Source organism: Salvelinus alpinus, chromosome 18 (genome assembly GCF_045679555.1).
Source record: "Salvelinus alpinus chromosome 18, SLU_Salpinus.1, whole genome shotgun sequence".
NCBI classification, from domain to species: Eukaryota; Metazoa; Chordata; class Actinopteri; order Salmoniformes; family Salmonidae; genus Salvelinus; species Salvelinus alpinus.
The window spans coordinates 41,557,616-41,569,560 of NC_092103.1; the positions used below are offsets into that span (position 1 = coordinate 41,557,616).

The 11,945-nt window shown below is 41.7% G+C and overlaps 2 protein-coding genes across 2 annotated transcripts; one reads left to right on the forward strand and one right to left on the reverse strand.

Annotated features, from left to right (window-relative positions):
- The first annotated feature begins 1,301 nt into the window (after positions 1–1,301).
- On the forward strand, positions 1,302–2,377 carry LOC139544341 (CD209 antigen-like protein C). Its single transcript, XM_071351337.1, has one exon. The coding sequence runs from the start codon at positions 1,382–1,384 to the stop codon at positions 2,063–2,065; it is 684 nt and encodes a 227-aa protein (XP_071207438.1). The 5' UTR covers positions 1,302–1,381; the 3' UTR covers positions 2,066–2,377.
- Positions 2,378–2,599: 222 nt separating this feature from the next.
- On the reverse strand, positions 2,600–11,729 carry fut10 (fucosyltransferase 10). Its single transcript, XM_071351336.1, has 4 exons — positions 11,460–11,729; positions 10,500–10,779; positions 3,829–4,664; positions 2,600–3,499 (listed from the first exon to the last, which is right to left on the reverse strand). The coding sequence occupies exons 1-4, from the start codon at positions 11,547–11,549 to the stop codon at positions 3,275–3,277; spliced, it is 1,431 nt and encodes a 476-aa protein (XP_071207437.1). The 5' UTR covers positions 11,550–11,729; the 3' UTR covers positions 2,600–3,274.
- Between the last annotated feature and the right edge of the window lie 216 nt (positions 11,730–11,945).

Consider the following 11,945-nt stretch of genomic DNA (forward strand, 5'->3'; position numbering starts at 1 on the left):
GGTAGGCTGTACAAACTCACCACTCATGGGGAAAAAGTTTCTTGGTGGTTGGGGGTTCTCAGAGGTGGTAGGTTGCCTATGAGCTAACTCCCTGATTTGCTCCATAATAGCCTTAAACCCCTGGTCGTGGCGTTCCGTCAGGGAATGAAGCCCTTCCAGAAGGTCCTGAAGTAGCTCCTCATGCCTCCCAATGGTGGCTCCCTGCAGGGAGACAGCGTGACTGAGCTGGTCCAAGTCTGCTGGGTCTGTCATGGCCAGTTCGTACTATAAGGGTACAGTGCCAGACACAGACACGGGAGGCAAATGGTTTGAGTGTTTGATATATATTAGTTCCAAAAGGGGTAGGCAAGAGAATGGTCGTGGACAGGCAAAAGGGCAAAACCAGATCCAGGAGGTACAGAGTGGAGAGAAAGACAGAATAGTAAAAGCAGGAGCACGGGAAAAACATGCTGGTTGACTTGAAACAGACAAGACGAACTGGAACAAAGAGACAGGAAACACAGGTATAAATACACTGCGGAAAATAAGCGACACCTGGAAGGGGATGAGACAAGCACAAGGACAGGTGAAACAGATCAGGGCGTGACAGTCTATTGTAAAGTATCATTGAGTTTCTATTAATAAGGTATCTATACTTTTACTCAAGTATCACAATTGGGTACTTTTTCCACCACTGGTTGTAATAACCATACAATGTGTTTAATCAATTTAACCATCAATGTGTTTAATGATTAAGATAATAGGTACATATTGTAGTAAAACAATACAGTGTAGCTATGTTTCATACCTAAGAGTATTTGATGCTGTTAAAAATGGATCCATGCTTAAATTCCAATATGGAATCTGAAGATAAATAATGGTGATCTGTCTCTCATTAAAAGCCCCATAGCTCCCTCTAAAGGACACAGTGGTACATCATATTAAGAAACAAAAGTCCTGCTGTTCAACAATCATTAGACTAACATGGCCCTCTGAGTTTAGTAGAAATGTTTAAACCCTATCATGACTGAAGAGTTAAGTAGAAATGTTTAAACCCTATCATGACTGAAGAGTTTAGTAGAACTGTTTAAACCATATCATGACTGAAGAGGAAGATAAAAAGTAAATAAACAACTTTAAATATACATATTTGAATATTAAATATACATTAAAACAAGCATGCCGACTTCATGGACTCAGTCATTGAATTTGAGTGGTTATAGTTACCCAACAGCATCTCTAAGAAAATTATCTGTTTTCATGCACTATCATGCACTATCTGTTTTCATTTCCTGTTTCCTGTCCACTATTACTGAGGATGACTCTTGACTCAGAACCAGACTTTCAGTAAGAGCTGAAGTAACAGTTGAAGTTAACTGTATTTGAGCAGAAGTGTGTCAAGATGGACAATGATGAAAATACATATGCCAATGCAAGTTCCTTCAGGGCCAGCCCAAGAGAAGGAACAAGATATTTCCAGTGGTGGAAGAGACCCTCCAGAGCTGCTGCAGTGTGTCTGGGGCTGCTGTGTGTTCTCCTACTGGCTGGGATCATAAGCCTGTCTGTCTACCAGAGAAACCAATCGACCAGTTACAACAACTTGACGAAAGCGAGAGACCAGCTACAGAAGGAGAGAGACCAGCTACAGAAGGAGAGAGACCAGCTACAGAAGGAGAAAGAAAACCTGAACAAGAAGATCAAAGGGAGACGCTGTCCAGAAGGCTGGAGGGAGTTTGAATTCAGCTGTTACTACATCACCAATGAGAATAAAACCTGGACTCAGAGCAGTGAAAAATGCCAAGAGTTTGGAGCAGATCTGGTGATCATAAACAGCAAAGAGGAACAGGTATTTATCAATGGATTACACCAAACAAAAAATAATGTCTGGATTGGTCTTACTGACTCAGTTACTGAAGGGACCTGGAAATGGATGGATGGTACACCACTGACCACAGCGAATTGGGGGAAAGGGCAGCCCAACGGCAACAATGGAACAGACCAGGACTGTGGGGAGATTTGGAATCGTTCAGGGTTGTGGAATGATGAGAAGTGTTACACTAAAAATAAAGGGATCTGTGAGAAATAGGATAATAGGTCCTCTCTCTGCACTGCTGTTGAAAAAGAACTATGGTGATGGTCTGAAGATTCATGTTTTTTGGTAAAATAGTACGCTGCATTAGACTAGGGAGAGAAAGGCACAGGCACACACAGTTACCATTTCACACGATGTGTATATCATTCAATAAATTACTTTAAGTTTTAGTTATCCATTCATTTGAAATTACTGTAATATTAATATTGTAAAATGGTATTGTTAATTTTGCTTCCATTATGCTGTACATAAATAAGATGTACTTTCTGCTTATTCAATAAACTGAACAAAAATATAAATACAACATTTAAAGTGTTGGTCCCATGTTTCATGAGCTGAAAAAAAAAGATTCCAGAACTTTCCCGTACTAAGAAACAGCTTATTTCTCTGCACAAATTTGTTTACATCCCTGTTAGTGAGCATTTCTCCTTGCCAAGAAAATCCATCCACCATGTAACTCAGTAAAATCTTTGAAATTGTTGCGTGTTGTGTTACTATTCTTGTTCAGTATAAAACATGGAAATTAAATGTATTCTTATGACCGTTTTATTAGAGTTTAAAAATGCAATACAAAGTTACTGTAAAAACAAAGATAAAAGCAGTATGGTAAATTGACACTGTTGCTTTAAATGTAAACATAACATTGGTAAGGTGATGACATATTCCTATTCCTGAACGTGACAGAGGTGTAGACTCCTGAAGGAATTTGGTTTAAGGAAGATTAAGGAAGGTTTCGTAAGAAAGACCAGACATTCTCTCATTTTCATAACAACTCACATTTCATGGCTTCAGTGAAATAACGACACAACTGACCTGTTTCCTCAAAGTGCTCTGCCTCGGGCTACTCTTGATGCAATTTGGATGTCAAAGCTATGGTTGATGAAGCAATTGCTATCTTTTGCGGAAGCGTAGCCTAGCGGTTAGAGCATTGGACGAGTAACCGAAAGGTTGCAAGATCAAATCCCTGAGCTGACAAGGTCGAGTCCCTCAGACGAGAAGGCAGGTCTGTCATTCTGCCCCTGAACAAGGCAGTTAACCCACTGTTCCTAGGCTGTCATTAAAGGTCAAATTAAAAATAAAAATATGAAAGATATTGATCAAACTTTGACACACCACCACCAAAGCACTGGGTAGAAGAATTATATTGTATTTCAGCAAGGGACATTTCTATGTGAATTATAGTGTTTTCGTATTAGTAGGGTTTTAGTCAGTGAATACCTCCTTCCAGTACTGCTCCACAGTGAAATTCTTGTTCCTCTCAGCCAAGTGACGCAATGCCCTAGCCTCTTTCTTGGACTGCTCGTAACTGGCCGTCCAAATTCCTCGCAAAGATGTCCGGTTTCTAGGGCCTGAAGCAAAGTCAAATACCCTCGGAAGTGGACACTTTAGGTGGTTTCCCTCTGCTTGCCAGGTTTTAGGAACAAGGCCCTGTTTGGGAAGCAGAAATATTACGATATAGGCACACTAGAAAAACACAATACTGGTGCATATCTATTTCTGACTAGTTTGAATATTATTATTATTAACACAATATTGTGTTACAGTCTTGTAATGTTATAATTTAAAGCCGAAGGTATTTTTTATTGTGTGTATGGACCATGGGATCATCATGGAGTCAGCTAATGTGGATCCAAATTAAGAATCTGTATAATCAACTATTTCCTGTCAAACTGTTGACACACCAAGTAAATAGTACTCTAAGGAATGAGCAACCTTATCATTAGATGTCACAAATAAAACAGTTCAGTTCATGTTACCTTTTTCTGTCTGTCGATGTTCTCCCACACCCTGCTGCACACCATGCACTCAAACACATCTATGTAGTTCTCCTGTGTCAGATCCTGGACTCCCCATGGGCGTTCCTTCAGCTCCTTTACCAACTCCAGGTTGGAGACTTCACGCTTCAACTTCCACTCCAGATAAGTGGCATACTCCCCATCGTCCTCATCTAGTCTCTTTAGATACAGAGCCAGTTGTTCAGGATGCTCGTCTGGGACGACTACAACTGCACTACTGTTGCTCGGCAGCCATTGCCGAACATTGGGAGCCCCGTAATACACAGGGACCACCCCAAGCTTGAGAGGCCTCCATAGTTTCTCGGTGATGTAGTCGTCGCAGATGGCGTTCTCAAAGGCCAGAATGAATTTGTACTGGGCCAGGATCTGGTAGAAGGCCTGCTCCTCCATGGCAATCGAGTCCCTCAGATGGGAAGGCAGGTCCTTGTTGTGGAGGCATTGTCCATAGGAATCAACCCTGATGTGCTTCATTAACTCTCTCACATAGGCATCCCGGTCCGACGGAGGGTCGCAGTCTGACTGGACGTACACCACCGGGGCTAGTGTTTTCCTCAGCTCATTCTTCTGGTTGAGGGGCACCAGGTAGGTCTGAGAGGTCAGGACCTCCAGGTTCTCCAGGTACTGGGAGGTGAGGGGCAGCTGGGAGTGCTGGCTGAAGGTGGCCGTGTGGTTAAAGAGGGTGATGACGGGCTCGTGGAAGAGCTTGTAGTTGTTTTTGGGCGACTCTTCGTGAAACAAGGCCCACTGGTGGTGCGCTCTCCTCGGCAGAGGAAGACTCTCGATGTTGAAATCGGTGCCTGGTTTGATTCAAGAGGGTTGGAAAGGGGAGACATTAGTATAGAGTTTATGTGTCTTGAATGTGAAGGGTCAGCACATTGAATGCAATGCTGACCATTTTGCTTATTACATAAGTAATACGTAGAGTAGATTAACAAAAAATATGTTTTTATATTCTTCCTTTTACTCATCTTGTCTGAGATGACAGACATATTACTCTGGGATCTGAAGACTGATGAAGTAACAGTTGTATGTCTTTCTGCCTTGCAGTGTTTATAATAGGATGCCAGGTATTTTGTTATCATCAGAAATGTTCAAATCAATGTGTCTCGGATATATCCTCTTAAATCGGGTGCACTTCTGTCCTTTTCTAGGCTGTCAATATATATAGGAAATCCTCAATGAGAAGGTTATTATCAAATCAAATTCTATTCGTCACAGACCTTACCGTGAAATGCTTACTTACAAGCCCTTAACCAATAATACAGTTCACGAAATAGAGTTAATAAAATATTTACGAAATAAACTAAAGTAAAAAATGTAATAAGGCTATATAGGGGTAAAGTGACTATGAATGTAGGTGGGGGATGTCAATGTAAATAGTCTGGGTGGCCATTTGATGAATTGTTCAGCAGTCTAACTGCTTGGGGTTAGAAGCTGTTAAGGAGCAGCTGTTAATATACTCTAATAAGATATATATAGGAAATCCTCAATGAGAAGGTTAATATTACAGTAATAATAAGATATATATAGGAAATCCTCAATGAGAAGGTTAATATTTTTCTAATAAGATATATATAGGAAATCCTCAATGAGAAGGTTAATATTACAGTAATAATAAGATATATATAGGAAATCCTCAATGAGAAGGTTAATATTTTTCTAATAAGATATATATAGGAAATCCTCAATGAGAAGGTTAATATTACAGTAATACTACGATTTACACTACCGTTCAAACGATTGAGGTCACTTAGAAATATTCTTGTTTTTGAAAGAAAAGCAACTTTTTAGTCCATTAAAATAACATCAAATTGATCAGAAATACAGTGTAGACATTGTTAATGTTGTAAATGACGATTGCAGCTGGAAACGACTGATATTTTTATGGAATATCTACATAGGCCCATTATCAGCAACCATCACTCCTGTGTTCCAATGGCACGCTGTGTTAGCTAATCCAAATTTAGAATTTTGCAGTTATGTTAGCACAGCTGAAAACTGTCGTGCTGATTAAAGAAGCAATAAAACTGTCCTTCTTTAGACTAGTTGAGTATCTAGAGCATCAGCATTTGTGGGTTCGATTACAGGCTCAAAATGGCCAGAAACAAAGAACTTTCTTCTGAAACTCGTCAGTCTATTCTTGTTCAGAGAAATGAAGGCTATTCCATGCGAGAAATTGCCAAGAAACTGAAGATCTGGTACAACGCTGTGTACCACTCCCTTCACAGAACAGCGCAAACTAGCTCTAACCAGAATAGAAAGAGGAGTGGGAGGCCCCGGTGTCAAACTGAGTAAGAGGACAAGTACATTAGAGTGTCTAGTTTGAGAAACAGACGCCTCAAAAGTCCTCAACTGGCAGCTTCATTAAATAGTGCCCGCAAAACACCAGTCTCAACGTCAACAGTGAATAAGCGACTCTGGGATGCTGGCCTTCTAGGCAGAGTTGCAAAGAAAAAGCCATATCTCAGACTGGTCAATAAAAAGAAAAGATTAAGATGGGCAAAAGAACACAGACACTGGACAGAGAAACTCTGCCTAGAAGGCCAGCATCCCGGAGTTGCCTCTTCACTGTTGACGTTGAGACTAGTGTTTTGCGGGTACTATTTAATGAAGCTGCCAGTCTTTGAATGAAGTGTGTGTTTTGTCCTATATATATATATATATGTTTTTTAAAGGCCTTTTGGTAGGCCGTCATTGTAAATAAGAATTTGTTCTTTAACTGACTTGCCTTGTTAAATAAAGGTTAAATATTTTAGTTTTTAAATCAAATTCCCCAGAGACCAAGCCCAAATCTCCATCATTTGCGTGAAGAAAAGATGGAAATACAGAGGGCGGAGGTCTGGGTGCCTTGTGAGAATTTGTTGGCGAGTGAGTAAACACTAAAGAAGGAAGTACCAGTGACTCACTCAATAAGGAAGTGGTCAGATGAAGCAGATGATACACTACAGGACTGTTTGGCTAGCACAGACAGGAATATGTTCAGGGATTCATCCAATGGCATTGAGGAGTATACCACCTCAGTCACCGGCTTTATCAATAAGTGCATCGACGACATTTCCCAACCAGAAGCTATGGGATTACAGGCAACATCCGCACCGAGCTAAAGGCTAGAGCTGCGCTTTCAAGGAATGGGACACTAATCCGGACGCTTATAAGAAATCCCACTATGCCCTCAGACGAACCATCAAACAGGCAAAAGGTCAACACAGGACTAAGATTGAACCCTACTACACCGACTCTGATGCTCGTCGGATGTGGCAGGGCTTGCAAACTATTACGGACTACAAAGGGAAACCCAGTCGCGAGCTGCCCAGTGACGCGAGCCTACCAGACAAGTTAAATGCCTTTTATGTATGATCACGCTCTCCATAGCTGATGTGAGCAAGACCTTTAAACAGGTCAACATTCACAAAGCTGCGGGGCCAGACGGGTTACCAGGACGTGTACTCCGAGCATGCGCGGACCAACTGGCAAGTACCTTCACTGACATTTTCAACCTCTCCCTGTTTCAAACAGACCACCATAGTTCCTGTGTCCAAAAAAGCGAAGGTAACCTGCCTAAATGATTACGTCGGTAGCCATGAAGTGCTTTGAAAGGCTGGTCATGGCTCACATCCATCATGCCAGAAACCCTAGACCCACTCCAATTCGCATACCGCCCCAACAGATCCACAGATGACCCAATCTCAATTGCACTCCAAAATGCCCTTTCCCACCTGGACAAAAGGAACACCTATGTGAGAATGCTGTTCATTGACTACAGCTCAGCTTTCAACACCATTGTGCCCACCAAGCTCATCCCTAAGCTAAGGACTCAACACCTCCCTCTGCAACTGGATCCTGGACTTCCTGATGGGCCGCCCCTAGGTGGTCAGGGTAGGCAACAACACATCTGCCATGCTGATCCTCAACACTGGGGCACCTCAGGGGTGCGTGCTTAGTCCCTTCCTGTACTCCCTGTTCACCCACGACTGCGTGGCCAAGCACGACTCCAACACCAGTTCACTGATGACACAAAAGTGGTAGGCCTGATCACCGACAACGATGAGACCGCCTATAGGGAAGAGGTCCGAGACCTGACAGTGTGGTGCCAGGACAACAACCTCTCAATGTGAGCAAGACAAAGGAGCTGATCGTGGACTATTGGAAAAGGAGGACCGAACATCGACGGGACTGAAGTGGAGCGGGTCGAGAGTTTCAAATTCCTTGGTGTCCACATCACCAAAAAACTATCATGGTCAAAACACACCAAGACAGTTGTGAAGAGGGCACGACAACACCTTTTCCCCCTCAGGAGACTGAAAAGATTTGGGATGGGTCCCCAGATCCTCAAAAAGTTGCACCATTGAGAGCATCCTGACCGGTTGCATCACCGCCAGGTATGGCAACTGCTCGGCATCTGACCATAAGGCGCTACAGAGGGAAGTGCGTACGGCCCAGTACATCACTGGGGCCAAGCTTCCTGACATCCAGGACCTATATACTAGGCGGTGTCAGAAGAAGGCACAAAAAATTGTCCAAAACTCCAGTCACCCAAGTCATAGACTGTTCTCTCTGCTACCGCACGGCAAGCGGTACCAGAGTGCCAAGTCTTGGACCAAAAGGCTCCTAAACAGCTTCTATCCCCAAGCCATAAGACTGCTGAACAACTAAACTAATCAAATGGCCACTCGGACTATTTACATTGACCCCCCTTTGTTTTGACACTGTCGCTACTCGCTGTTTATTATCTATGCAGTCACGTTACAAATTACCTCGACCAACTTGTAACCCTGCATATTGACTCAGTACCGGTACCGCCTGTATAGAGCCTCGTTATTGTTATGTAAATGTAGTGTGTTACTTTTTGATTGATGAGATTTGTTTTACTTTAGTTTATTTTGTAAATATTTGATTAAGTCTATTTCTTGAACTGCATTGTTGGTTAAGGGCTTATAAGTAAGCATTTCACAGTAAGGTCTACACCTGTTGTATTCGAATCATGTGACAAATAACATTTTATTTCATAAGTTCATTGGAGTTAACTGCATCTCAGAAATTGCAACCCAAATAAGTAACAGACACATCTCAACATGAACTGTTTATAGGAGACCGGCCATGGTCGAATTGCTGCAAAGAAACCACTACTAAAGGACAACAATAAGAAGATACTTGCTTGGGCCAAGAAACACAAGCAATGGACATTATACCTGTGGAAATCTGTCCTTTGCTCTGATGAGTCCAAATTGGAGATTTTTGGTTCCAACCGCCATGTCTTTGTGAGACGCAGAGTAGATGAACAGATTATTTCTGCATGTGTGGTTCCCACCATGAAGCATGGAGGAGGTGGTGTGATGGTGTGGGGGTGCCTTGCTGGTGACACTGTCTGTGATTTATTTAGAATTCAAGGCACACTTAACCAGCATGGCTACCACAGAATGATGTAGCGAACGCCATCCAATCTGGTTTGCGCACAATAATTTGTTTTTCAACAGGACAATGACCCAAACCACACCTCCAGGCTGTGTAAAGGTTATTTGACCAAGAAGGAGAGTGACGAGTACAGCATCAGACGACCTGGCCTCCACAATCACCCGACCTCAAACCCAATTGAGATGGTTGGGATGAGTTGGACCGCAGAGTGAAGGAAAAGCAGCCAACAAGTCTCTCAAGACTGTTGGAAAAGCATTCGTCGTGAAGCTGGTTGAGAGAATGCTAAGAGTGTGCAAAGTTGTCATCAAGTCAAAGGGTGGCTACTTTGAAGAATCTCAAATATAAAATATATTTTGATTTGTTTAACACTTTTTTGGTTACTACATGATTCTTAATGTGTTATTTCATAGCTTTGATGTCTTCACTATTATTCACCACTGTAGAAAATAGTACAAAAAAGAAAAACCCTTGAATGAGTAGGTGTGTTCAAACTTTTGACTGGTACTGTCTATAGGAAATCCTCAATGAGAAGGTTAATATTTACTGCAATAATAAGCATATGGATGTACACAATGCAAATGGATACATATAACTGTATAGTTCACTCTAAGAAAATCATGGTTAGAACCAAGGTACGAGGTAAGAACCAAATGTGATTCTGAACATACATTAAACTGTATTGCAATTCCATCAAGAGTTTTTAAAGCTATACACATAAGGCAGGCCGACAGGATATGCAAATATTATCTATCATCAATGACTGTTTCACAATAAGGTGTTCTAGGGTCAACTATGTACTTGGAAACAGTTGAACCAATAGAGTTACTTACAGCTGCAATACCAGGGCCTTCTCTTCAGCTTGAACCTACACAACAATGGCTCCCTCTAGTGTACATTTGATTATGTTTACTCAAATCAAATCAGAGGATACTAATGTTATAACAAACCATCCATGTAGATGATTACACCACAACAAAGATGGCCTAATAAGTTTTCACTTGACTGTAAAAATGTACTACATCTTGTCCTCCTTCAAGCCTCTTGTCAACTAGGCTAAGTATCATGAAAACAAACAATTAATCTATATCAAACACCATACCAAGTTAAAATAATGATTTACACTTAACTTCAGGAACTATACAGACCCATACATTGTACATTTTCTAATTTTCAGATGTTCCTATAGTTTCAACAAATTAATAAAAAATAAAAAGTCTCACCATAGAAAAGGAAGGCCTGTGTAGATGGGTGAGAGTAGAGGGTCCTGTTGATGGTGAAGAAGCACTTGTTTGTCCCACACTCTCCTAGTCGGCCAATCTCTCCTGTTAGTGGGGACCACCATACAATGTAAGGGTACTGGCCCTCTGGACCTCCAGGGGAGGTTCTCTCACTGGCCAACAGTCCGCTGCCATGTAAACGGTGTCTCCAACCTGACTCGTGTAGGTCCCTTGGAGGGAGGATGTGTACTGTCCTTTCAAACTGACCAAGCTCCACCACCACCTATGCAAAGACAGAAAATCTATATAGTATCTTTTGGGAAATGTAGACCATCTTTTTGACACCACACTGTTTGGGAAGTATATGGATTTTGAACGATTCAGGTTATGGTCATTTTCATGAAGATATGCAATAACATGCACCTCAGCATAAACACACGCATGCAGCCTGACAGTAAAACCCCACAAAAGTATGATAATACATGCAATAATGCATGTATAGCCAAATTAATGAGTTTAAAATACCAACAGACATCTAATTCCATGCATTCTGGAATATACCAGTTACTGATATGGGATTGAGATGGTTAACCAGGTGGGAAAAGATAAGGAAATACCAGAGGTGAAAGAGATTCTAGTTTTCATCCCAGTATTAGTCAGATAGACCAAGCAGACCTAGGAACAGAGATTGGGGATGGAATCTATTGCGTTTCGGCATTTTCTACCTGCAAACAAAAGATAGGAATCAACACAATTCTCTATATGCAAATGCGTGCGTGCAAAGCGTTTGTTATTATATATAGTGCCACGTTCTTGAAGACACAATGTAAGCACTCCTAGAGCGGATACATTTCACAACGGTGGAAACCATTGGCGTGAAAAGGTCACTACTGTCGTGTACAACTGACAGTGTTTCTGTTCGACCTCCATACTTTTCGTTCATGTCACTGTAACGATAAATACCTGCAGAGTAATCAGAAGGAAAAGTACAGCTGATAGGCAGAGGAAGAAAACAAAAAGTTTCCTCAAAGAAACTATTGAAAGTCTTGCCATCTTTCGACTATTGAGCAGCACGGAGGGAAAAACTACTTGCTAAAACTCATATTCAAATGTTCCCCTGTTCAGTGGCGTTTCTAAAAATTATTTCTAATTGTTTAATTGTATTAATAGCGAATAGCTTGTTTTGAAGTAGCGGAGATGCGCGCGGCCATTTTCCATATTTGTGTTGGCAATGAGGGGATTCGATTATCTGGCCTGGGTTATCAACGGGTGAAAAGTGATAGCATTCGTTTTGGAACCGGGCTGCCTCCTGGGTGTGAGCCAGGTGCCCAGTTCAAAGTCCACTCGGGAAATCGTCTCAAAACAAAAGTAATGTAGCCTAGGCTAGATTAAGCATGTTGAGTAATGAGTAGGAATCTGTGTTTTCACATTCAAAAATGATTGCTTTTA